The 27,766-nt window shown below is 45.8% G+C and overlaps 1 protein-coding gene and 1 long non-coding RNA gene across 5 annotated transcripts in view; both read right to left on the reverse strand.

Annotated features, from left to right (window-relative positions):
* Iqsec2 (IQ motif and Sec7 domain ArfGEF 2) overlaps nucleotides 1-27,766 on the reverse strand; it is a 79,022-nt gene that overhangs the window by 13,247 nt on the left and 38,009 nt on the right. For all 4 annotated transcript variants that reach the window (XM_087902785.1, XM_087902786.1, XM_087902787.1 and 1 more), the window contains 6 exons: nucleotides 10,657-10,918; nucleotides 9,478-9,879; nucleotides 3,674-4,569; nucleotides 1,983-2,144; nucleotides 1,398-1,520; nucleotides 160-326 (listed from right to left, as the gene is read on the reverse strand). In XM_087902785.1, the coding sequence (XP_087758911.1) occupies nucleotides 160-326; nucleotides 1,398-1,520; nucleotides 1,983-2,144; nucleotides 3,674-4,569; nucleotides 9,478-9,879; nucleotides 10,657-10,918 (2,012 nt within the window). The remainder of the gene's footprint in view (nucleotides 1-159; nucleotides 327-1,397; nucleotides 1,521-1,982; nucleotides 2,145-3,673; nucleotides 4,570-9,477; nucleotides 9,880-10,656; nucleotides 10,919-27,766) is intronic.
* LOC146889064 (uncharacterized) lies at nucleotides 19,406-21,903 on the reverse strand. The gene is made up of 2 exons (XR_015736940.1): nucleotides 21,738-21,903; nucleotides 19,406-20,139 (listed from the first exon to the last, which is right to left on the reverse strand). It is a non-coding gene; the product is annotated as an uncharacterized LOC146889064 (long non-coding RNA).

Genomic DNA, 27,766 nt, shown 5'->3' on the forward strand with positions numbered 1-27,766 from the left:
ATAAGTGAACGGCCTGGGGACATCCAGACATGAGATAAAGTGACAGCATCAAAGGCTAATTTACAGTGACATCTGGGATCTCTCACCACACTTCCATCCCCACCCTAATTTCTTTTCTCTGATGATGGGCAAGAAAAGTAGATGGGAAATTCTGCTCACCTCTCAGGTTCTTAATGAAGTCATCCAGTTTCATCTTGCGTTCAGCCTTGACACTGGGGCTGTACATGTCGGTATTGAGGAGGATGATGGCAAAAGCAAGGATGAAGATGGTGTCTGGGTTCCGGAACTGGCGTACAAGTGCAGGGTTACAGACACAGTACCGCTGGCTGTGAGACAATAAGGGTCAAGTCTAGACGCAGGTGCCAGCAATCTCCACCTACCCACCATTTGCCCAAGTTGCCATCATAAACCCTTTCCTTCAAGAAACACTCCCTTAGTACCTGAAGTATGTCCTTTTCAATTTTCCCTAATAGTACCATGAAAAACCATAATCACTAACTTCTTGGAACTTTTCCAGGAGACTTAATGTACATTGTCCCATGCAGTTGATTACACTACTGCATGAATGCTAGTGCCCCATTTCTTTGGGTATGTAGCGGTGGGGATTGAACTTTGAGCTGGCAAAGCAAATCTTTCGCCCATAATGGAAAATGAGTTCTCAGCAATTCCTCTGTCTCCCCTGTAAATGCTCCAAAACAGTGAAGAAAGATTTAGACCCAGCTCTGTTTGATCTTCAAAGCATTTAGAGCTGAGTATAGATACCACAGCTTTAGAAACACTCAAGTTCAAATCCTGGTTCAGCTAACTTACTCTAATGCCCCTAAACTTGAGATTTGTCATCTACAGAATGGAAATACCAATAGAGCATCTACTTCATAGAATGGTAGCCCTTTTTTTTTCCAGTACGGGGCACAGAAACCAAAGACTCATAGCCATACAATAGGCAAATAATGCTCTATCAATGATTTACACACCCAGATCCATGAATGTTACCATTTGCTACTGATGCTGCACTTATTAATACACCTGTATCTCAATTCAATTGCTAGAGCTAGATACTTTGTTATATATATATAGCTATATTCACTATCTCCAAACCTTACAAATGCCTCTCAAAATGAGATTTATCATTTCTGGATTTTTGTTTATTTGGTTAGTTTTTGTTTTGTTTTGTTTCTTTGAGATAGGGTTTTTTCTATGTAGACCTGTCCGTCCTGGAACTCACGATGTAGACCAGGCTGGCCTTGAACTCAGAGAACCTCCTGTCTCTTTCCTCTCCATACCTGACCTTCATTTCTGTTTAGTGGGGAGAAAATTAAAATGCTCAGAGAAGCATCTTGTGGAAATAGGGCCCCAAAGAAGAAAGGGGCAGCTTCAGGAGTGGGAAGCAGGCACACCTGAAAGCTTCAATGAGTCGCTCCACTTTCTGGGCCTCACCCTGAACTCGAATATGGGATTGGAACTTCCTGAGTGCATCATCCAGATCCATAGAGGAGAAGTCCATCTCGTCCACCACACAGCTGCAAAGTAAAGAGTCAGGGTGGGTGGTGGCACTCTTCATTTCTCTACATAAACCACTGGCCCACCCACTTGCATAAGCAGCCAGCACTCCCACTGACATGCTTCCAAACTCTGGACCTATAACACCTAAGACTAGACCGAGTGACGCTGAAGTAAGAAAACCGAAGGCACATGGTCACTTAGAGTGCTTTCCATTAGTCTATTCGTTTCAGTGATGGGAAACTGAGGCCCAAAGCAAACGATTAGGTGAGCTTGCCCTGCGGAGAGCCACTCTTAGAAGACTTTAGGAATAGGGTCAAGAGAGATAAGACCCTTTAGGAGCAGAGGGGTATGGAAACAGGAAAATCTAGTCATGTTTTAAAAAGTTTATCTGAGCAAAAAAGACAGACTGCCCCCTTCCTCCCTCCTGCCTTCCCTTTCCAGGAATCCCTAGCCCGCCTGCCCCATGTTGGGGTCCTCACTCCAACACATCTCTGTTGAACTGCTTCTGCCGGTTCCCCAGGAATTCCCCTATCATCTGCCGGCTCAGGCCTTTCCGCTCCAGGATGAAGTGAGCCACCCCCACAGGAGTGTCTGACAGGAAACCTCGCTCAATCAAATACTGGATACCCTTCTCTGGCTTCCTGCAAAAAGAGAAGAGGTAGGTCAGATAGCTGGTCCTCTAGAACTGCACCTGGTCTCATTTCTAGAACTAACCAAGGCTTCAGAGAGCCGAGGATCTAAAATGTGGTCCAATTCCTCTCAGGTACAGATAAAAACATCACAGTACAAGAGTAAACTACTTTCCATCTCACAGAGTTTCAAAATTCCAAGGTATCCATCCATCCTCATACCACTTTCCTCTTTTACTGGAGGCATACCACAGGTGGAAGAAATGAGAGCCTACTTTGGCCAGGATCATCCCAGCAACCGTCAGACTGTCTTGAGAAAAGGCCCGAGTTCTAGACCAAGGCTGCTTCTCAGGACCCTCACTCAGGACAGGGAAGAAGTGACAAGATTACTTTGTTCCATATCCTACATCCTACCCAGCCTCTGGGGCTTTTTCTACAGATGAGGTGCCTCCAATGTTTACAGAGACTGGGACCAAAACATCTGGGTTGGAATTATCCCACGTGCAGAACCCGAATGTCTTAGGACTCCCATGAAACCAAAATTTGGACGTTTGGACTTTGATGTCCCTGGAGTCTCTGAACAATCACTTTCTGCATGGCTTTGGACAGCCTCTTTTATTTCTCCAGGTCTCACTTCCTTATCTCTAAAATAAGAACATTCCTACCAGCCTTGCTAAGTTATTGTGAAAACTAAATATAGGTGGCAGTGTTTAACAGACTATAAAGATGTGAGGTATTACATCAAATGCCTTCCATTATATCTAATGTTCTCTAATTACATATTATGTTTTCTAATTATTTTCCAATCAAATGCCATACTCTTACCCCCATTCCTCAGCACCTGGCAGAGGACCAGGCACCCAGAAAGAGCTTAGTCACTGTTAGTAGTCACTCCAGCCTGCTGCCAAATACACAACCCTACTTACAGAAAGATGAGAAAACCTGAATCCCAAATAAGGGCCACAAGTTACCTAAGGCTAGACAATGAGTGAAAAGGCAGATTAGGGGTCTTAGTCTGGGGTTCTTTATATTCTAGATGCCCCCCCCCGGAAGGGGGATATAGGGATGACAACACCTGGAAGTCATTTGGGGAAACATCTTGCCATCTTGCTCAAGATCATACAAACAGATACCAAAAGCACAGGACCCAAACACAGGCATGTTGGGGGGAGGTCTCTCTATTCGGCAACCTTGATTTTTTTCCCCTTTGTTTCTTAGTTTGGTTAATGGTCTTTTGAGACAGGGTCTTACTCTGTAGCCTAAGCTGGCCTGGTGCTCACAACAGAGACTAGGCTGTCTTCTAACTTACGGCAACCCCTTTGACTAAAGTCTACTGAGTGCTAAGATTTCTAGGCAAGAGCTACTGCTCCCACCTTCTGCCACCCTTCCACTAGTCCTCATCCCTGGGCATCTGGGGAGAAATACCATTTCACCAGATGACAGGCTGGCAGAACCAAGATCACTTCTTGGCGCTAGGTCCTCAAACAAGGTGCCTAGGCAGGATGGGAAGAGGCAAGGAGGCTAGAACTGAGAGCACATACTTATTGAAGAGGTTGAGGCCAATTCTGTAATGCCGCCTCTGTACCACATCATTGTTGAAGGCTGGCGAGTCCCAGCTGTGCCTTGTTTCCCTCTGGTAGGTCTGCTTGCACAGGCCAGTGGCTGGAGGTTCCCTCAGGCTATCCCGGGAGGAGGAGCCAGAGCTGCAGTTGATGGTCTCATTGGAGTTGCTGGAGCTCTCCAGGCTCTCATTGTCTCCACCGTCAGAGTTCTCACCTGCTGCCTCACACTTCCCCAACCTCCGACCCCCAGCCACACCACTGGGCCCAGTGCCACTATTGGGGGCTGGTGGCAGGGGCCCTGGTGGGGCTGGAGCTGGACCCTCAGGGGCAGGGTAGTGGCGGTGTGGGATTGGGGCCCTGCCTGGTGGCCCCTTGTGCTTCAGGGTCCCATGGGGGCTGCAGCCATCAGCCTCATACACCAGCTGGCGGTGGACAGAGCCGCGATCTGAGCGGTCACTCAGGTCTACAGAACTGTCACTGGGAGGCTCAATGGTAAGGAGGGGAAGGTGTGCAGCTCGGAGCCGGAAATCCCGGCACTCCAAGCACCCAGGACCCCTGCGAGTGCCTTCCTCACGGCTACCATCTTCCCGGGTCCCTGGTGGCATCGGTGGAGGAACTGGTGGAAGGGGAGCTGGTGCCCAGAACTCAGGGCGGCTCTGGGGTGGGGGCTCTGTGCTGGGCAGTCGCTCAGGTGATGGAGGAGGAACTGGGTCATCCAAGTAGAGGGGAAGGTCACTGAAGGAGGTGGCTGAGCTGTCCTCTTGATGTTCCTTTGATTCCCGCTTCTCCAGCTGGGTTGACCCTGGCTCCTCAGACATAGGCCCTGAGGGGTGGCAGTTCAGGGCCTCATCGATGGATTCAGCCAGAGATTTAACCTGCACACAGTGAAAGGTGAAGAGGGAAAGGGAGGAATGATAAAGGGAGGAATGGTACAAGGATCAGAGGAGAGAAGAAGAAAAGGAAAGGCAGGGAAAGCTCCCTGGTGGGTTAGCTTGTGTCCCCCCTCCCCTGCCCACAGGCTCTTTATTTTAAACTTTAAAAATATTTATTTATTTATTTATTTATTTATTTATTTATTTATTTATTTATTTTGTGTGTATGTGTGTTTTGGCTGCATGTATGTCTGTATACCACATGTGTGCCTGCCTGGTGCCAGTGGAGGCCAAAAAAGGGTATCAAATTCCCTGAAACTGGAGTTATACAGGGTCAATTGATCATGTAGGTGCTGGGAATCAAACCTGCCACCTCTCCAGCCACTTATTATTTTTCATATGTATGTATATTTTTATTGAAAATAAATTTATCTTCACACAATATATCTAATCATAGTTTCTCCTCGCCAACTCTTCCCAGATCCTCCCTACCCACCCAACTCCATGCCTTCTTTTTCTCTTTAGAAAACCAAAAAACAAACAAACCAGAAAAATAATTTTTTAAAAAAAAACAAAGAAAAAGCACAAGAAACACATACATGCCCAATCAAAGCCCATAAAAACACAAAATCAGAAACCATAATATACAACCAAAAAACCAGTTAGGCAAAAAACAAAAAACAAAACAAAACAAAAAAAAAACAAAGCAATATGAGACAAGAAGTCTACAAAAATACTGTTGAGTTCATTGTGTGTGTTGTCCAGCCCTTTATTTTGCAAAGAAACCCATAGGTTCTTAATAATTTACAAAATAACTCCCAGGAAGTCACTGTGAGTTCACAGGGCTAGGACTAACAATGACAAGATGCCTTCTTGGACACTTCAGTATGTCGATCTCCATGTCAACCCAAGTTAAATACTACCTCCCGCCCCCAGTCAAGCCACACTCTTACCTCTGTCAATACCATCTCAACTCCCATGTAGGGAAAGCCCCAAATTTCAGCTTCCTCCCAGGGCTCTCTGTGTCAATATCTCTTAGGAAATCCACAATATTTACTCTTGAGAATCTGAACTACACCCAGTAACTCTACCTCCCTGTACACCTAGCTTCCAAACTGGCCCCTAATGACTTCTTTCTCCTGGCGTTCATAATCTTAGATATCACACTGCCCTCGAGTTGGTCTGTGTGGCTCACAATAGATGGTAGAAGTGAAGGTATAGTATTTCTATATGAGACTGTTGAATACTACAAATTCTGTCTTGCATGTCCCCTTTGACTTGTACTCCTTCAGATTCCTCGCCTAACGGGAGCCACACTGTGAACAGTCCTAAGGGAGAGGAACTGCCAGGAAAGGAGTTACCCTGCCAGTCCCAGTCCAGTCTTCTGAGACTGTGTCCTACACAGCTTGAGAGCAACGTCCTAAGAGACCCGGAAACAGAATCATCGAGCCAAGCCCATCACAGTTTCCTGGCCCTCAGAAACTGCATAATAAATGTTTCTTGGTGTGTGTGTGTGTATGTGTGTGTGTGGGGTACACACCTGTGATTATAGCACTCCAGAGGCTAAGCCAGGAGGACCTCAAGTTTGAGGCCAACCTAGGCTATTCAATGTGACTCTATTCAGCTCAGTTCTAATGTCAGATTTTAAAAATTTGTTTAAAAATGTATTATCACTGTGCCTGTGAGCACATATTATAAGAGTGTGGGCACGTAAGCCACAGCATGTATGTAAAGGTCAGAGGACAACTTTGTGGCACTGGTTCCTCTCTTTCTACCTTACATAGGCTCCAGGGATTGAATTCTAGTCAACAGGCTTGCACAGCAAGTGCCTTTGCCCACTGAGTCATCTCACTGGCCCCTAAGGTCACTTTAAAGTTACTAAATTTGGGGGTAGTTTTCTGTACAGAAATAGGTAAGTAATACATTTTCCCCACCCCTGACATAGACAGCATGGAGTGCTAGGATTAGGCCTGGTTCTTCTGCATCTTCCATCAGGTGGTATTCTCCTGTTCTCTATTCTTCCCTTGAGGAATAGGTGCAAGTGCAGTTACTATTTTAGATCAGCTACTGCTTGACACAGAAAAGGTGCTTAATTATCATAGAAATGAATGGGAGGATGATACAGCTCTTCCCTTCGTACTTCTTTCCTTCCCTCCATCTGTTCGCTAGCCTCAGAGAAGTATGCATAGGCCAATGATAGGGTCAGATAACAGAGTTTGGGTCACAGGGATTTCTTCTATAAAGCTTCATTCACTCAAAAATTTCAACCAAGTACCTCCTCAGTTTTAGGAGAAAAAAAAAAACAACTAACTTAGCAGTTACCACATGCCAGGTGCTTTCCCCGTGGTACCTGGTTGAGATGCATTTTTCACCACAGCTCTCAAACAGCACACACAAAAAAAAAACTTTATCTCCTTTTTGTTGCTCAGAAGGTAAAACTGTTTGCCCGAGGTCATACAGCTGGGAACTGGCACAACTGGGATTTTCACCTGGGAAGCTATGCTAAAATACCCTCAGCTTAGAACGACCTCCCGTTCTACTCACTGCCATGTTCATTCCCAGCTCCATGGTTTTTGCTGATGCCCTGAGCAAACAATGCCCCCTTCAACATCTCTAACTAGCTACATCTTTTCAGTCCTGTAAAGCCTAGTTACAATGCTGTTTTCTTCAAGAAACTTCTCTTGTCCTCCCAGAATCCCTGCTGGTTCTGAACACATTCTGTTTTAGGTGATGACCATGCACCTATATGTCTTCTATTGTCTACCAGACTGGAAGATCCTGGAAAATATGGACCAGAGCTCAAGTCTCAGCCTAGTCTCCTCTACCTTACAGATCTGTTGTGAAGTATACAGAGTACCTGGCATCCAGCAGGTACTCACTATCTGTCAGTAAAGCCTTTATTTGCTATTATATCAAATTTCAAACAGTGGGAACTTTCTGTTTTCTTCTTTGTTCTATATACTCATTTTTATTGCTTTATTGCATTTAATGTGTGTATGTGTGTGCGTGCACATGTGTACATGCACATGTGCGTATGTGCAGGTTAGAGGAAAACTTTCAAGAATCATTTCTTAGGGCTGGAGAGAGAGCTGGCTCATCTGTTGTTATTTTTCTAGCCAAAAGTTTCAAAGTCCTTTCACAATCCTTCTGAAAACATGGTCACGTTTGTCACAGCAATATCCCGTGAACCTTGTACCAATTTCTATTTTAGTTAGGGTTTCTATTGCTGTGATAAAACTATGACCAAAAGCAACTTGTGGAGGAAAGGGTTTATTTCATTTTACAATGTGTAGTCCATCATCCATGGAAGTCAGACCAGAAACTCGAGGCAGGAGCTGATGTAAAAGCCATGGAAAAGTGCTGCTTACTGGCTTGCTCCTCATGACTTGGCTCAGTTTCCTTCCTTCCTTCCTTCCTTCCTTCCTTCCTTCCTTCCTTCCTTCCTTCCTTCCTTCCTTCTTTCCTTCCTTTTGTTTGGTTTGGTTTAGTTTTTCGAGACAGGGGTTCTCTGTGTAGCCTTGGCTGTTCTGGAACTCACTCTGTACACCAGGCTGGCCTCGAACTCAGAGATCCGCCTGCCTCTGTCTTCTGAGTGCTGGGATTAAAGGCGTGCGTCACCACCTCCTGGCTCAACCTGCTTTCTTATAGCACCCAAGACCACCAGCCCAGGGGTGGCACAGCCCACAGTGAACTGGGCCCTTCAGCATCAGTCATCAATCAAGGAAATGCAGCACAGGCTTGCCCACAGACCAACCTGATATGGGCATTTTCTCAACTAAGGTTTCATCTTCTGAAATGACTCTATCTGTCAATTTGATATAAAACTAGCAGCACAACAGTTAAGAGCACTTGTTAGTCTTTTACAGAACCCAAGTTTGGTTCCCAGTACCCATGGGTGGCTCACAATCATTCATAATTCCAGTTTCATGGGATCAGACACCCTCTTTTGAATGCAACAGGTATCAGGTACACATGCATACATGTAGGCAAAACACCCAAACATATAAAAGAAAATAAATAAATCTTTTTATAAATCCGTTTTGATGGACTGGACAAATGGCTCAGCGGTTAAGAATATATACCTGCTGTTGCAGAAGACTGGAGTTTGGCTCCCAGCACCCATGCCAGATACCTCATAACCGCCTTTAACTCTAGCTCCAGGGAACCTGACATTCTTTGCTAGCCTCCTTGGGCAACTGTACACACCTGGCACACACGCACAGATACACAAACATAAAAATAATCAAAATAAACGATCTGTTCTCTCCTTCCACAGTGGGGGTTCTGGAGACCAAATTTAGGTCATCAAGCTTGGCAGCAAGCGCCTTCACCCGCTGAGCCATCTTACTGGGACCCATATCCTAACATGTTTGTTTTAGCAGCACAGTTTTTTCCCTAACAGTACTGGACCTGGGACATACCTAACAGTACAGGACCTGGGACATACCTAACAGTACAGGACCTGGGACATACCTAACAGTACTGGACCTGGGACATACCTAACAGTACAGGACCTGGGACATACCTAACAGTACTGGACCTGGGGCATACCTAACAGTACAGGACCTGGGGCATACCTAACAGTACTGGACCTGGGACATACCAGACAAGCGCTCCTACTACTCAACTACATCACTGCCTTAGGTTTTTTTTTTTTAACATAGGTGTTCCTAATCCTCCTGCCTCAGTCCTGCCAATGCTTCAATTGCAGGTAGACACTCAGCTGTAATTTTTTCTCATGGTAACAATTCTCCCTCACCATTCTCAAAGTCTCAATTAAAATCGCTGCTGTTTGTTGCTATTAAGTGCTCAGTAGTGCAAATTCTTGCAGTTTGGAAAATAGGTAAAGAAGCAGGAGAAGCAGCCAGAGCCTGGGAATGGAGAAGAAAGGCCCCTTTCAGGGCTCCTGACCTGTTTGGAGAAGGAGTCCTCGAGCTCTGTGATGTCATTAGAAAACTCTCCAGATGTGGTGACTGAACTTCCACCACCATCGATGCCCCCACCACAGGAGCCTCCATAGGGGAGACCCCGGTCAAGCCGGTGGCTCCGGGCACCAGCCATGGCACCCTCGTCCAGTGAGGCAGGCTTGCCCTCGAAGTATGCAGGGTTCTGTGCTTTTTCGTACTCCTCAAAAGAGAACTGCATCCGCATGTTGGACAAGATGATGCGGCGGGACATGCGGCTCTCTGAAGCTGAGCTGCGCAGCCGCTCAAAGTTCTTATTCATACGATACTGGCGAAAAGCTGTCTGGATGGTCCTGGCAGCCCTGCGGCTCAGGAAGGAGCCCCCATACTTCCTCTCCAGCATTTCCACCTGTCAGAGGAACAAGTTCAGAAAGTTGCCAGAGCCTCATGGCCTTGGTCCTCAACCATACCCCGCTCAAGTCATAACTAACTGCTGGAAGAAGTCATGACAGGCTGTGTGCCCAGTGTTTTCTCACTTATAATCCCAAAGTGTATGTAATCACAGGGGACAAAAATAAACGTATATAATTTGAAATCAGAAAAAGCTTAGAGAAACCAAAAAAAAATGAAAGAAAGGAAACAATAAATGAAGAGTAGGACGTTGAAGAAAGAGAATCAGAGTAAGAGAAAAGCAGGAAGGAAGGAAAGACAGGAGGGAGTGAGGGAGGGTTCACCTGCAGTCCAAACATCTAGGCATAGTCATAATTAACGTGTTGATAACTGCCCTTCCAGGCTCTATTTTTCTGAAATCTTGTGTACTGTTCTCCCTTCCCTCCCTCCCTTTTCTCCCCACCCCAGCCCCTCCAGACAGTGTATTGCATCACACTGTGAAATTGGCAAGTTATGTGTGTGCCTCCCCTCTTAGACTGCATGTCTTTGAAGGCTGGATGCAGGTCTCATTCATCTTTCGGACTCCATCATTGGAGCGCAATAATGTCTGCTAAGTGAATAGAAGACTCAGTGTATGTGCAGTGAATGTGAATGACAGGTCCTGGAGCCAGTCTTCTCCAGGTCCAACCTTACTGTTCCTCCCTTAATACCACCCTCAAGTACCACACCCCAACCCCCCTCCTTTGGCTCTCTCTGTATCCCACTCCCATTTTCAACCGGAGCATCTCTTCTGCACCTTCTTGTCCTGTAGGTCTGTGGAGAGTTCATAGCTGTCTGACAGGGCCTTGGAGCGCTTTATCTCCTCCTCCTCCTGCTTCCTCAAGGCGACACTGGCTGGCTGGAGGCGTGCCCTCTGAGCCCAAGGAAGGCCCACCCCAGCAGGGGGGCCCCCCATGTGGCTGCTGGTTGGGGGTAGCTGGCTCAGTCGGTAGGGGGGTTGGCTCCCAGGACTATCAACCGCTGTGCTCAGGTCACTGCCTGGGGCATCACCCTCCACACTGTGGGGATGAGATAAAATAAGCCAGGATGTGGCAACAGGAGAGAGACTTGCTAGGCCCAACTGAGCGAGTAAACTAGATCTTGCCCCAACCCCATCTTCTCCCATTTCCTTGGATACCTAGGGACCCGAACATTTAAGAGACCTTCAGTCTGTATCCTTACTGCCTGTACCATTCCTTCCCTCAAGCACCCTTGTTTATCTTCATTCCCTTTCAGTTCCTTCCCTTTAGAGCCCCATCTCCATAACTCCGTTCTGAGACACCATTCCCTCAAGGGGGTTTTCTCAGTTTGTTCTCAGGCCTAACCAGACTCCTCACAATTTGGTCCAGTCACAACCCTACACCTAGTCTCCTCCCGTTCCTGTCCCTAGTTGCTCCAATCTCAAATCTTCCTTCCCCTGATGGCCTAGTTGCCCCCTCCCTAGACCTCTTCTCCTCCCAGCTCTAGCCCCTCCTAACTCCATGCAGTGATTTCCCAGAACTACCCCAGACCAGTTTCCTTGACATATAGCCCCCTCCCATCCCTCTTTGATGATTCCTGTACCCTGCCCATCCAGGTTATCCCCTCCCCCACCCAGCCCTGCCCCTGTGCCCTGCCCCTGCCCTTAGCAGCCTGGAGTCCAGGCCTGGCCAGTTCCCAGGGTTCCCAGGCTGCTGCTGGTGCTGCGGCTGCTGTTACTGCTGCTGTTACTGCTGCTGCTGCTTCTGCTGCTGCTGCTGGTGAGAGGGCAGGGTGAAGGCACAGGCTGGGCCACAGTGGGAAGTGCCTCCCATTCAGCATCCTCACAGGTAAAGAGCTGCCCTGCGGGGAAGCTTCCTTTTTCTCCTCATGTCCTCCTCTGCTCAGCTGGGGGAGGAGGGCAGGGGGTTCTCAAGCAGAAAGGTGGCTGGAGCTGGGTCCCAGGTCTTGCCTGCTGGGGTTACCTAGAGCTGTTGTTCTGCCAGACCTGCTCCCACAGTGCCATGGCAACCAGGCTGCCAGGGAACCCAGGTGGCGGCAGAGCTCCAGGGCATGGTGAGGAGCACAGAGGTGGGGAGAACCAGGAAGGCTGAGGGGTGGAGGAGGTTGTGGGAGAATGGGTGTGGCTGGGCTAAAAGAACGATTTTTTTTTTAATCTGGGGGAAGTATTAAAGGCTGTGGAAGCTCCTGGCTAGTAAAACGATTAAAGGGCCTCTCCTCAGCCTCTATTGGCAGAGGCCAGGGTGCAAGGCAAGGGCAAGTTGGCTAGGTGGAACGGGTTACCGACTAGCACAAGATCTTGAGCTGTCTGGGGCCTGCCAGCTCCCTGTGCTGGAGGTTAGGGCAGTGGAGCTGGGCTCAGCCCTGGTGGGAACTCTCACTCACTGTTCATCCTCCACCCTCCCAAGTACTAGACTGAAGGACTGCTTTCCACCCCAAGTTCTCCTTCCTCTCAAACCCTGGAGGCCCCTGATGCCACCCTCCACTAGTCAGACCCAGCCCAGTATCAAAGATACTCCTCCTGTCTCCCTCAGGATGACAGAATCCCGCTCACCAACTTCCCAAGCCTCTCCCTTACCAGTACACACTTCAAACCCAGCTTTGTTCAACTACCTCCTCTATCCACAAAACATCCACAGTTTTCACTGTCTATGAGTTAGTCCAATTCCCAATCACTCTGGCATTGAAGCCCTCTCGAAGGTTCAACAGACGATGAATGCTTCTAGAACACTTAGTATTTAGGTTCTCACCACTTCATACTCAGTATGGTTGTTCCTTCTAACAATCCTATGAAGTTGTTATTTGTCTTCATTTTATATAGAAAACAAAGCCCGGTGAGGTTAGCTACCAACAATACAAGCAGGATTCAAATCCAAGCAGCATGACTTCAGAGTTCACACTCTCTGTAGCCCATGCTGGCCTCGAACTCACAGAGATCTGCCTGCCTCTGCCTCCCATGTGTGGGGATCAACGGCGTGCACCACCACTGCCTGGCTGTTCATGCTCTCAGTCATTAAGCAACCCCTAATCTAATCCACCCAGGCCCAGATTCTGTTTTTCTCAAATGTTTTTCAACCCCTTACCTCCCAAACTGCTCATACACTATCTTCCACTCCCGAGGTCATCCCCATCGTTTCTGCTAGTGCAATCTGAGAAATGCCCTACGTGCTAGTTCTGTTAGGATTTAAGTCATGAATCTACTGAGAAGCCCCCTGCATCTTGCCACTAGCCAGAAGTGACCACTGACCCTGACCTCACTCAGAGCCCCTACCTTTGCACGGGACACAGATTGCTGGCACAGATTAGCTTTGGCAAAGAGTGCACAACTCTCAGTCTTCCAGCATAGGAAGAGAATTTGGTAAATTCCTATCTGGCTGGCAAAGGGTATGGGGCCTAGGCCAGAGTAGGTATTTCTGGTATGGGGGAGTCAGTGAATAAGTGTTCTTGGCGGTTGCTCCAATAAGACTCTCACCCGAATTTATACCACACACTTCAGTCTTATTTGCAAATCTCTTCTCTAACCTGTGGAGAGTGAGAACGTTGAAACATACAAATTAGCCCATCTTGCTTTCTCATCAAACCCTGCCACAGCTCCCTATAATTCACTCAATAAGCAATAACCAAGCACTTTCCATGTGTTGTGCACAGCACTAAGCACCAGAAATCAATTAAAAAACAAAGTCATCAAATTATTTCTTCATGTGGTAATATTATAGTGAGGAAAACAGACAAAAGAAAGGAAGGAAGGAGGGAGGGAGGGAGGAAGAAGCAAATATCTATCATTTCAAGTAGAGCTAAGATGGACAATAAAGCAGAGTATAAAAAGGTGCTGTTTTGCTGGGTGGTGGTGGATATGCCTTTAATCCCAGCACTAGGGAGGCAGAGGTGGATCTCTGTGAGTTCGAGGTCAGCCTGGTCTACAGCGTGAGTTCCAGGACAGTCAGGACTATTATACAGAGAAACCCTGTCTCAACAAACCATTAAAAAAAAAGAGGTGCTGTTTTAATCATGTGTGCATGTGTGTGTAAAAGAGAAAGAGAGCGATACAGACAGAGACACAAAGAGACAGCAGAGACAGGCTAGGGATAGAACTCAGTGAATTATGCAGGCCCAGCAAACTCTTTCCACTGAGCCATAAACCCAGCCAAATGTGTTATTTTAGATGTGGTGTCCAGGAAAGCCCAGGGTAGGGGGAATGCCATAGAAGCAGAAGCCTGATGGAGATGAGGGAGTGAGCTGTGTAGCTGTCTGAGGCAAGAGAGTAGTCAGTACAGCATGTCTACACGTTTAAAGAGCAACAAAAAAGACAGTATAGCCAGAACACAGTGAACAAGAGAGTAATGAGAGATCTAAGATGGGCGGCGAGAATTGTACTAGTTAGTTTTTGTCAGCTTGACACAAGAAAGAGTCACCTGGAAACGAGGAGCTTCAGCTGAGGATTTGCCCTTATCAGATTGGCGTGTGGGCATATATGTGGGCATTTTCTTGGTTGATGATTGATGTGGGAGAGCCCATCCCACTATGGATGGTGCCACCTTGGGCAGGTGGTCCTGGGGTGTGTAAGAAAGCAGGCAGAGCAAGCCATGGACAACAAGCCAGTTTCTCTTTCGGTTCCTGCCTCCAAGTTTCTGCCCTGAGGTCCTGCTCTGACTTCCCTCAATAATGGACTGTTACCTGGAAGTCCACGATGAAATAAACCCTTTTCTCCCCAAGTTGTTTGTGCTTTGAGTTTTATTATAGCAACAAAAAGCAAAATAATACAAGGGACATTGAGCCTATCATAAAGACTTAGGCTTTTGATCCGATTGAGATGAACATAGAAAGGATGGAACCTAACTTATCATCAATAGAACAACCTCCGTCTTCCTTACTTGGCCTGAACTGTATACCACACCTAAACCTGGCTACGCTTCATTCAGTATTTAGCTCAAGTGTGCCCTTCCACACCAGTTTTCCTCTTTCACACAGGTTACCTTACAGACATGCCCCTCCTTCATGGTACTGGAGGGCTCTGCAGCCATCTTTGCCCCCCTGCGACAGGCACTGTTAGCCCCCTTCATAATGCAGAGAGGTAGAGTTGATATAACTGTAACTCATGGTCATACATAGCTACTAAGAAGGCCAGGATGCAAACTCAGAGATCAGACTGCCCTCTAATGATCTTTCAGTGTCTCTCCTACTCCCAGCCCTGTGCTGCTCTGGGTTCTCTGCTTCTTGGTAATTCCTCTCTTGAGAACTAGCTCCATTTTGATTACAAAGGGAACAGTGGCAGGAGTCGTGGGGTGGCAGCACAGCTTCCCATTGGAGAGACTGGCCAAAAAAAAAAAAAAAAGAAAAGAAAATTGCTTGAAGGGTTGCTCCTGCTATCATACATTCTGCTGAAGAATCTGGAGGTGTGGAACCCCTCAAGTCAGAGCCCCTAAACACTAAAACACTTTAGTGACAGGCCAATCACCTGAAAACTATCCCCCTTCCCAAACACACACACACACACACACACACACACACACACACACACACACGGATAAGTATAACATCACAGACGCATCCATAGCCACGCGGAAGTAGACATGAATACATGTAGACACAAACACACACTGCCTGCTGGCCTGTTCTGTAGGGGGAAATGAGAGCATTCTTTGCAGAGGGGGAGAATAAGCCACGCTACACAAATAACCACAGAACAAAGTGGAAAGTTATCAAGGCTGGGGAATACAGGAAGTGATGGGGGAGTAAAGGAGAGAGATTCCTTCTGCTTGGGGGTGGCTGAGCAGAATAAAAATAAACTAGCACTTAACTATGCACCTACCGTGTGTCAGGCATTTTCCACACATTATTTAATCTGCATGGCAAACACAAGGGGAGAATTAGGATTCCTGTTTTACAGAGGAAGAAAACTGCTCTAAGAAGGAAACTAACTGACAAAGGTCACAGAGCTAGTAATGGCAGGATGTAGATTCAGACCCAAAGCCTGTGCTGGCCCTCCTGCTGTCTTGAAGTCTTCCTGGGAGAGGAAGCTCATGGACTGTGCTTTGCCTAGGAGGAACTAGTAGAGATGAAAGTAAGGGAATCTTGTAAGCCAAGGCTTTAAGATAGGAGAAGAAGGATAGGATGCCTTCTAGGGACTCGAGGCTAGCCTGACCACAACAAAGGAAGGGGCACTGACCCTTTCCAGATGCTACTACTGTTTACTGTGGGGATGTCTTCTCTCCCTCCTTCTCTTTATTGGTACTGCCCAGAGCCAGGAATTCAGCAGGGAATGGGATCAGAATGCAGTTGCCATGGAAATGAATGGAGACTGTTGCTATGGATACCATAAGATGAGGGCAAGAGGAAAGCAAGGTTGCTGAAAACTATCCCCATGACAACTTAGGTTGGAAAGGGAAGCGACGTGAAGTCAGAGACAAGAAAACAAGGAGGTGAGGGTATGGATATGGAGCCAATGGCTTTAGGTTCTAGAGGGAAAAGATTGGGCAAAGAGGTTAGCGCTAACAGAGTGGCAGGGGATACCAAGGAGCAGCGGCGACTGCTTCTCAAAGCTCTTCTGCAAGATGTTTTTGCTGTCCAGTCCAGTGCCACAGAGAATCCAATCCCAAATTCATCCTGGATTAGCTAACCACTAACCTGAGGGCTGAGCAGGTAAACCAGTGGGAAAGCAGATTCCGGGAGCCCAAAGACCTGGGTTGGAATCCTGGATCTGCTCATTCGTAACCTTTGAAACATATTAGTTGCAACTTATTTATTCTTTTCACTAGGTCTAGCAACTGTGCAAATTCTGGGTTTTCTCCCTGAAGGGGATATAGCACAGATGAGAATCTGAGGCACAGAGACATGAACTCAGTTGTAAAAAAAGTCTACTCTAAGTAGTAGTGGAGCCAAGACTCAAAAGAAACCATATCTGAACACACGAGGCAGGTAGTATGGCTAAGAGGCAGAGCATTTGCTTAGCATCTCCAAGTTTTGAGTTCAATCCCTACCTCCACACACAGAAAACAGTAAGTCTGCATACAGGGCTCACGTTCTTCATGTCCCCTTCCACTGTGGGGTCCCTGCGCCATCCATCTCTCCAGTTCTTCCCATAGTGGCACACAAGGGACTAGACATCAGTTAAGTATTTGTGAAAGCAGGAAAGCCTGAAGTTAGATGGGAAAAGCTCCTCCATTTAAGAACAATGACTCATGTATTTGTACATGAGATCCACAGAGCTGGGGCGAACTTTACAAACAAGTTTTAAGAACCATCCAATCCCACAGATCCAGGTGAACCCCGGGCAGTGAAAGTTGAGTCTCTTTTGAAAACTTCCCTATTTCCTACGCAAAAGTTGCACTTTGTAGCACAAAGATCCACGCTGCCCCCACCCCAGCACTTCCTACTGCCTCTCACTCTGGCCTGTATGTTCCAAACAGGGAACAAAAGGCTACTTGCAATTCCTCTATAGCAAGCTCATCCATCATCTTTCTGGGCTTTCACACACAGACTTGCTTTATTTTTTCCTGTCCAAAATGTCTTTTCTTCATTTCACCTTTGGACTTAACTGTCCTAGATGAGCTCATCTTCATTTTGTGTACCCTGAGCAGGCAGATCTTCTAGCCAATTCAATTCTGACTCACTCTCACCCGCCCAGAGCCCAACAAAATCAGGTATTGTCTCCTTTGTGTCTTGTTCTCACCCATCTCCTGGTGACCCTTACCACCAGCTAACGTAATTCTCTCTTGAAGTATGCACTGCACACTCTTGATCGCCGTGTCTCTTTTCCAAGAGTAGTGGTCTGGTGTGATTCACTTTCATGGGAGTTACCATGCCCAAGTCAGGACCTAGCATACATCTGTTGCTCAGTCACCTTGTTCCCTACATCTGCAGGTAATGTATGTGTATAACTATCTGCCTGATAAATTGATAAACTTACCCCAAGAGCAACAGCCCCATGTTTAAAAGTCAATCATATCTCACTCTTATGATTACATTCATTGGGCACATAGAGACTTTCAGGTTGGAAACCTCGTATGTTCAGAATTCCTTAGAAAAGTAAAAGCTCATACAGACTCTCACTACTGTGAGACCTGTGCAGCCTCACACACACACACACACACACAGACACATGGAGGCAGATTTTTCTCACAACAGATATTAAGCCTGCTCCCTTCCCACAGCACAGACCCTGTTGGATCGAGCCAATTCAGTTGTCTAAATAGGAGTTAGCACTCTTACAGTTCCCAGGATGACCATCTGTCATTGACTTACCCTCTTCCTCCATTCAGGTACCCCTGCCCACTTCCTTCTATTTCTACTCAAATAAAGCATAGGTGATCTCCTTCTCCCAGTTACATGTCACCTAGACTCATACACCCTGGAGAGACATTTGAACACAGCAATTACTCACCATTCCCCAACTTGACCCTAGAGCGCCCCAGTGGGTGTTTTCCCAATATGGGTCCCTATTCTATTCCCTGTAATGTCTTCTCACCTCTTGTCATCTAATCAAATCTTTGCCAATACTTGAGACCCAATTCTTACCCTTCATCCTCCATTCCCCACTCACCTTTCCATTTCCTAATATAAACACATCATGGAAGGGGGAGCTCAGATCCATAAGAGCCACTGTCTTCTTTCCCCATAGCACCCTTTAAAGCAGTGGTCCCCAACCTTCCTATGCTGCCACCCTTTAATACAGCTTCTCATGTTGTGGGGACCCCCACTATGAAATTATTTTCATTACTATTTCCTAGCTGTGATTGTGCTACTGTTAGGAATTGTAATGTAAATATCTCTGTTTTCCGATGTTCTTAGGTGACCCACGGATTGAGAACCACTGCTTTGAAGAGTCTTCACTTCCAGCCAAGTCAAGGAGAAGTTTACAGTCATGTTGGGGAAATGGCTTCCTCTCAGAGATCCTAACATTACAGTATCAGAAACAAGGAATCCTAATATTAAAATCACATCATCAGAATTTTTGAATGTTAGAATTATGAAATCTAAGATCATAGGATTGGAGAATCCAAAAATCATACCACTGTAGAAAGAAAAATAATAGAATTTCATGAAATCATAGAATTGCATGAAGTATGTTCCCCAAATCATCATATTTTCAAAGGTCATAATTACAGCTTCTTAAAATGGTGGTAGCATCTCAGATTCAGAACATCAGAGCTGGAAGAATTCTAGTGACCCTAGGCAAACCACCTTCTCTATGGGATATGGAGATATTATATATATATATATATATATATATATATATATATATATATATATATAAAAATCACAGAAGTCAGAAGTCAAGGGCCATGTCCAAGATTAGCCATTTCAAAGACGCCTTTGGCTAGTGCCCTGAAGACAGTAACAGGTGTGCTCATGCTGGGAGACATTCATACATTTATTGATTGAATGCCTTTTAGGTGTTGACAACGCCACAAATCAGACCCTACTCTGTCTTCCAGCCCATTACCAGCCCCGGTGAGGAAAAAAGGCAAAGTTCTGGTGGGAATGGAGACAGGGAGATGGGGTGGGGTGGAACATACATCAGACAGAGAGAAGAGATCAGCTTTTATTGATGGAAATTTCTTTATACATAGCAACACACATGCTGAAAGGCCTTTCCCTCCTGATCATGTTTACAGAGCGCTATGGGCGTGATGGGGTTGGGGAGAGGGTATGAGGTGAGGCCTTCAAGCAGTGGAGAAAATGGCAGCTATGGCCACAGCAAGGGAATGAGTGACGGGGAACTAGGCAGGCTGGGTTCCTGCTCCCGTCTGGTCCTCTGAGCCCTAGGCACCCTGCGTCTCTGTTTGTGCTCACAGAGGACAGAGGTAGGTCCTTGGGGTGTCATTTGGAGACCTCTCCAGTAGTAACAGGCTCCAGGGTGCCTGGGAAGTGGGGGTATGGGTGCAAGAGGGTCCAGGTTCCAAGCTTCAAGCTCCAAGCTCTGCATCTCCCACATTTTAGTAAAATCTAGGACTCCAGCTCTTTAATTCAAGGGCTAGAGCCTAGGGGAGACAGCAGGGGTGGGGAGAAATTCCAAGAAGGAGGTCAGGGAAGAAAGAGCATGATGCTTGCCCATCTGGTTCCTGAAGCAGGGGGACAGGGTCCCGTGAGGGATCCACAGAGGCAGGGGTTGGGGGCTGGTTAAGGCTTTTGCTTCTGCATAGAAAATGGCCCTTGTCCTCTCAGTTACCGAGAGGAGGGACTACTGCATTCGGAGGCCGGACAGCAGAACTGGTGAGCGTCTTCCTCTTCCTCTTCCTCAGTTTCCTCCTCCTCCTCTTCCCTGGGGCCAGGAAGGGCAGGGTAGAGGCCACAGGCAGGGGTGACAGAGAGAGGCAGAGACATTAGTTTGCAGAGAAGGGGAGATACATGAAGGGCCAGAACTGGGAGGTTGGGCTAGGATGGGGTCCAAATGGGAAAGCCAGTGTGACACATTATCCAGGGCCACACCCAACACAGTCTCCAAGGAGCCTATGGCTGGTACCCTTATGGATAGCCCTCCCCAACCCAGCTTTAATCTTAGGGTCATCTTCACAGTACAGAAACACAATTTTTGACTCTGACAGGTCCCCAACCTTCATTTTCCTATAAATAATAACAGCAACCTGTTTTCTGCTAGAACTCTGTATGTATCATCTCATCGAATCCCTGCAACAATTCTGCAGAAGTGGCAGTTTAAAAATGAACTTAACCTCAGAGAAGTTAGATACACAGACACAACTGGGTATAAAATACAGTCAGGACCCAAATCAGGAGCTTTTAGAGTTTCAGGTCTCAGACTCAGTCCTTCCAGGTTTTGTGCTAGAAATCGGTTCTGTCCTTATAGGACAGACTTGTATTTCCTTAAGACTCCAGGTCAGCAAAACCAAGAATGATGCTTAGAAATCCAGCATGAGAAGTGCACAGTGTCAGAAGCAAAAAGACCTGGGTTCATGGGTTAGGGATGGAGCCCAATGGTAGAGTGCTTGCCTATCACATGAAGGCCCTGGGTTCCACTCCTAGAACCACAAAAGGAAGAGGAAATAAAGAGAGATAAGGAAGAAAGAATAGGAGAGGAGAGGAGAGGAGAGGAGAGGAGAGGTGAGGAGAGGGAAGGGAAGGGAGACCTGGGCCTAAACCCAGGTTTACATGTGCTTCTAGTTATGTGCCCTTGGGCATTGTATTGCCCCTCTTGGGAGTTGTTTACCTCATCTGTAAAAAAGGGCTCATGCTGCCAACTTCCAGGACTGTTGCAAAACTACAACATACATCAAATGCCCAGCAAACAATCAAAACAGAAATAAGATCAATGGGGATTTTGTTAATTGCTTCTACATCTCATTTCTAAGGGGCCGGTCTGCTTATGACAGTCACTGACGTGGGGCTATAGTATCATGGAGTGGAAAGATAGACAGCAGGGCTGGGAGGGGATCAGATGCTTCAGAAATGGAAAGGCGACTTTTCTGGGGACAGCCAAGGAAATGGCAACATCCCATTCCCAGACTCCTCAGTTCAGAGACTGTAAGAAGTATGGAATCCAGGAATGAAAGGAATCAGGAAGAGATGAGAAGGAAAGATGACAGGAGGGGAAGGCACTGTGGTCCACCCGGCAGACAAGCACATGCTCGAATACACACACGCATACGGGCACACACCCTTCTCCAACTTGGAGATCCCTCTGACACGCTGTTCCACATACACACTGAAATCACATGACCCAGGTCTCAAGCCCCGAGCCTTAGTTCTCCATTCCTCTTCTCTACAAAGTGATGAAAATGTCACAACTCTTAAGGTTGTCGTGAGGAAAATGTGACAGTTCAGTCTCTTACCAAGGACAGGTTCCCGCTGCTTCTCCTTCTGACAACCCCCTTCTCTTTCCATTTTAGTCTCCCTAAAGTTTACCTTTCAGCACCAATCTCTTTTGCTCACTGGCTCTTGGCTCCTCATTGTCTGCTGGATAAAGTTAAGACTCCAAGTTGGCACTGAAGGCTCCCTCATCATATGGGCTCAGCTGGCTTTTCTGGACAGATGGACTCAAACAGGCCTGAGTTTCAATACCGGCTCCACCACCTACCAGCTTGTTGGGCTGGGATCCATTTCTTTACCACTCTGGGACTCATTTTCTTATCTGCAAAACGGGGAAATATCCACCCCATAGGGTATGGTTGGATTAAATGAATCTATGAATGCTAAAGCATCTACTAGGAGAGGTTTGGGGCTTAAAAAACACATGGTAACATTATTATGGCTGCCAATGCCAGTGTATCCACACTGTTATTCTCACTCCTGTCCAACTGTTGTCAAGCGAGTTCACTATTACATCTGCATGCCCAGCCTTTTCACTCCTCTATGTCTTTGCTGATTTTATTCATGCTGGATTTCATGCTCCTGATCAAATGCTGCCTTCCTGAGAGCTGTCCTCCCTGACTCCCAGCCATAAGTATTATTTGCTTCTACCTGGCTCCAGCATTTATGTGTGTGTTAAGGACTCTTTGTTGATTTCTTTCAACTTCCCTGAAGCATTCCTTTCACCAATCTCAATGCACCTATATGCCCATTACCACCAGTGCTTTCCCTCCCTGAGAGGAAGAGGGGTCTCCTATACTATTTAAGGCCAGTTTCCACCTGGGATCTGGGGTCTATCCTTGCTCTTTCATGCACAACAACCATTCCTTCTATCTCCCATATTCTCAACCGTTCCCTCTTTGTTGCCTCCTTCCTGTCCCCATTTATAGAAGCTCAAGTCTTTCCCATCTGGGAATCAAAAGCCTCTACCTGCCTCCACATCTCCCTCTGTCCCTCTTTCTTCTTCACAGCTAAGCTTCTTGAGAAATTTGTCTACACTGGCCATCTCCACTTCAGTACCTCCTACGAGTTCTTCAACCCACTGCAATCTGCCTCTTGCACTCATTGCTGCATGGAAAATGTTTTTAGGAAGGTTGCCCAGGACTTCCTGATGGTTAAAGCAATACATTCACTTCTGCCCTGGGCTTAACTCCTCCTGCCCACAAGATTTAACACTCTTAACAAGGAGGCCACTTCCTTCCTTGGTGAGCCCACTCGCAGTTGGTTTTCCTTATCTGGTCCACCCCTCCACCTCTTCTTGGGCCCATTCTGCAGGTCGGTACCTCTTCCCCAGTTTTTCTCTCGCATTCTCTTTCATCTCAGTCTCCTTCAGTGATGTCATTCCATTTCATAACTTCAGGTGTGGTTCTATCCAGCACAGATCTTTCTGCTGGGTCTAGGCCCATTAAGCCTAGTACTTGTGAGCCAGTTCCAAGAGGACAGACTGGACAGCCGTCAGATGTCAAAGGGACCTCCCCCACAACCTTATAATGCAAGCCTTGCCCACCTCAGTGAAAGCTGCTGCCATATGCCTGGTCACTTGTGCCCAAAACATACCTTGGAGTTACCCTGCCAGGTAAGTCTAACCTTTCGATATTTTGACACGATGACATCTACACAGTTTATACTTAATTGTGCAATCACATTATAAGAAAAAAATACAAAAGGTCTCACAATGTTTTTAAGTAAGTGCAAGTATTTGTGTTAGACCAAATCCATAGCTATTATTGACTAAATGTGGCCTAAAGATTGCAGATTGGACACACATGTGTGATTCTTCAGTTACTAAAGCTTGCTCATTCTACCTCCTAAATAGCTCTAACATTCTGCATGTGGCACCTTATCTTCTACTCCTTTTGCCCCTCATTCAACCTTTCTCAAATCACATTATCTTTGTGACTGTTCTTCAAACACATGCATCTTCTGTCTGAAGGATCATCTCCTAAAATTTTGTACATGGCTTGCTGCCTGACTTCCTTCAAGTCTCTGATCTGCAATTCACCATTAAAGACTGAACTCCTCAAAAGGCACCTCTTCACCACACACATCCCATTGTTTATTATTTGTCTTATCTACAGTAAGGTCCACCAGGACAGCACTCCATTTCTCATGCCCAGAACAGTGCTTAGTAATCATGCAATAAATGAATCCATCGCTGAGCCTGAAGACTCCAACTTACCGAGAACTACATTCTCCATCATGTCCACCTTCTGCTCCATCTTTCCTTATGTACCAAGCCTCTGACTCTGGTCCTTTCTTTTGCCCAATCACTTCTCAGTCCATCTCCTCTGCTCTATGCTCACTGCCATTTTCTTCTCTTGGATGATGGCATCAGCCTCTTCCCAAACCTCTCCCTTCCTTCTAAAATGTTAACTTGATAGTGTTACTTTCCTAGTCAAGAACTGCTCAAAGCACCTCAGCTGTCCACTCCTTTGAAAACTATAACATGCCCAGATTCCCCGGACAACTGCTTGAGGCACGTCTAACCTCTGCCCCCTCTAATATTTCTATTTGCTCTTTCTTACCTCCAAACTCTGTGCAGACCCCCAGAGCATCCTCCACCATTTATCTTTAGCTCCTGACATCATTGTGGATCTTAAATAACTATCTTAGATGTTACTTTCTTTGGTAAACTTTGTCCGATCCACAACTTAGAAGTAAATATGCCTATCTCTCCCCCTCTTCCTTCTTTAATCAAGTGTCTCCGGTGTTATTTGGAATCTCTAAGAACAAGCAATAGGTTGGAAGTTAGTAATTACATATGAACCAGGGACTTTGGATGATGGATGACCACTGGTAGAAGTTCTTGTTGCTTATACTATTACCCTGACTGGTTTCTGGCATTCTGTTAATGTCTACTCATTTCTGCCCTCCTATCCCTCAGCTTCATGATCCCTAACAGTGTATATCACCCAACAGTTGAATTGAAGTCATCTTATTAACAACTCTCAAAGGATGTGGATTCCAAACTTTGAAACTCAAATGCCTCTAAATGAATGGTGCCACCACAGTCATGAAATGTACTAAGTGTAACTAGCCCTGCCTGACTCTACTTTTCGACCCCAATCCCAAGTTAGATCTCATACAATCCACTTTTTGCAGACAAGGCTTTCTGTATCCCTGCCTGGACTTTAACTTTTTATATAGTCAAAGATGGCCTCCTGATAGTCCTGCCTCCGCCTCCCAAGTGCTGAGATTACAGGCATGCCCCACACTGTCCAGCTACAATCATCTGTCCTACTGACTGGTAATGTGACAGTTCTAAAATACAAATTTAATCCGGGTAAACTCCCACCTCAGATTCCTTCACATAATACTTCGTTACCAACAATTCTGGCTCATAATCTTTCTGAGGGGATACAAATCCCTTTATGCATTTAATGAAAGCTATGAAGTATCTTCCTCACAAAATTATGTGCATAGTTATACACATGTAGCATTTTGATCCAATTTCAGGAGGTTCGTGGGCCTCATTGAAGCCTATACACTCCACTCTCTTGCTCTATCTAAAAACATCCAGTTCTTTTGCATATGTTATTCCTTCTGCCTAGAATGCTCTTCAGTACTTCACCCATCTGGCTAATTCTTACTTATTCTTTAAGACCCAGACCTCAGGGTGAGTTCACCTGTGCCAGCCCCAGGCAGGGCTGGAATCTCTCCCTTGCGATCCTGTTCTTTACCCTCTACCCCATGGTGCTCTTTTCTGTCACAGGCCTTTCACAGTCTTCCTCCAAACTAACTGGGGATTCATGGAGGACAAGAGCAACCTTGTATAGGCAGTACTCTGTAAGTGTCTTCCGAAGTAAGTACCAACAACAACGGCTCTACAGAGTACCCACTGTGTTTCAGGTACTTAGTGATACGAACTCTGAATGAATTCATTTGAATGGAACCACCCACTCCTTAGTCAATAAAATCCATGATGCTGTTGGTAGCATTCTGTCCTTTTTAACAAGGAAGAAAGGGGATTAAAAGATATGTGAAGTAAGTTGTTCAAGTGACAGTATTTCCCCAAATACTGCCTGCTATGGTCAGGGCCAGTCTTTGATTCAGAACCATCTTTACACATGTATTGGGTTATGCACTTTGTTAGTAGGAAAACAAGATCTAAGTCCTTTTTCCTCTTCTGTAGTGACAGTCACCTGCAGTTTCACAAGACCATCTCCAATACTAAGAACAGCCTTGAGAGGTAAGCAGGCATCGGCCTCATGACTAGATTGAGGAAGAGAGGACGAGAAGCTAAATGACTTGCCCAAAGTCACAGAGAGTGAAAAATCTTGAACTTAAACTGACTCAACTATTTTTCCTCAATAGGTCACCACGTTTGGAAGGGTGACAAGGTCATTCTTCATAAAGGAGGATGGAAGAGAGGTTTCTTCCCCAACTCATTAAAAATGTCACCTCCTATAGGAAGCCTCCCGAGATGCCAGATGGGGTTACATGCCTCTACTCTGGCAGCCAGCTCAGCCTAATTCAGTTCCATTCCACAGTACACAATGCTTCTTTCCTCCCTGCTAGACTAGAACTCCCTGAAAGTAGGACCAGACATACTCCATTTCAAAAGAGCAGCACGTGCGTTTAACCACTGACTCATCTCTCCAGTCCCAAGAATACATATTTTATTTAAAGTGTAGATAAAAGTTATTTCCATCTCTTTAACAAGTGTATAGACTAGCTAAAGGTAAAGGTTAGTCATAATTCCCGTCTTTATTTAAAAGAGGCATGCTCTTGCAGAGGACCCGAGTTTGACTCCTAGCACCCATGGCAGAAGCTCATAACCTCCTAGATCTCCATTTAATGCCTCTGGCCTCTAAAGACACCTGCAAGCAGCCTGGTCTACATAGTGAGTTCCAGGAGAGTCAGAGCTATATAGTGAGACCCTGCCTCATAAATCCAAGCAGGAAGAGAGAAATTCTCCTGGCAACTGACAAAGTGGTCCCATAAAACAAACAAACAAAAATCAATATTAATCCATACTCCAACCAATGTATACTATACAAGAGGTTGTGTTTTGCCACAATCCTTTTGATCTTTTTAATTTTTCACTTTTTAAAAATGGTGCTTCGTTATGGTTTCATCTACAGTTTATTAACGAGTAGTAAGTTAAATGCCTATTCATAGTTATTCGGCTATTATCTATTTCATTGCTGAATCATCAGATGGTGTTATTTAAACATTTTCTTTTGCTTTATTTGAGACAGGATCTCACTCTACAGTGTAGGCTATCCTGGAACTCACTAGGTAGCACAGGTGGGTCTCAAACTCATACAGTTCCTCTTGTCTCAGCTTCCTGAACAGTAGGACTACAGGTAAAAATCTACCACCAGCCGACTGACCTAATTCTCCATTGTAAATAGGTTGTTATCTTTTTCTTATTGACTTCCAGGATACAACCTAGATTTAGACAGAGATAACAGCATTTTACCTGATCTCTGTGTAGTTTCTTTCAACTGCCATTATTTGTCTTACCTTAACTTTGGATACAGTATCTTTTGTCACAGTTTTAAATGTTAATGAAGAAACACATTACTCTATTTTATGGCTTCTGGGTTTTGTTGTTGTTTGAGAAGGGATCTGGTAGCTCACTCTGTTGCTTCTGCTAGCCTTGAACTCCTGACTTCAATTAATTCTTCCGCTTCAGTTTTCTGAGTATCTGGGACTACTGGCCTGCACCATCACAGCTGGCTTAGCTTCTAGATTCTATTTTGTTTGTTTGTTTCCAGACAGGGTCACACTACATAGCCCTGGCTGTCCTACAGACTCACTATCTAGACCAGGGTGACCTGGAACTCACAGAGACCACCTGCCGGCCTCTGCCTCCCAAGTGCTGTGATTAAGGGAATGCACCACTCACTGCACCAGGCTTTGTCTTCTAGGCTTTAAAGTCTTAATATTATACTTAAAATATTCCAGAGTTTCTTCTGTTAATTCTAAAAGCATATTTTCATATGTGTTACTGGCCTAAAATATCTTTTTCATCAAAAACGAATCTTACATTTCAACATGTGGGTTTGCATCTAAACTCCCAACTTTGTCTTATTTATATATTTCTCTATTTCTGTGAAGATAAAATATTTATAATTACT

This window comes from Myodes glareolus, chromosome X (assembly GCF_982192425.1).
Source record: "Myodes glareolus chromosome X, mMyoGla1.1, whole genome shotgun sequence".
Lineage (NCBI taxonomy): Eukaryota > Metazoa > Chordata > Mammalia > Rodentia > Cricetidae > Myodes > Myodes glareolus.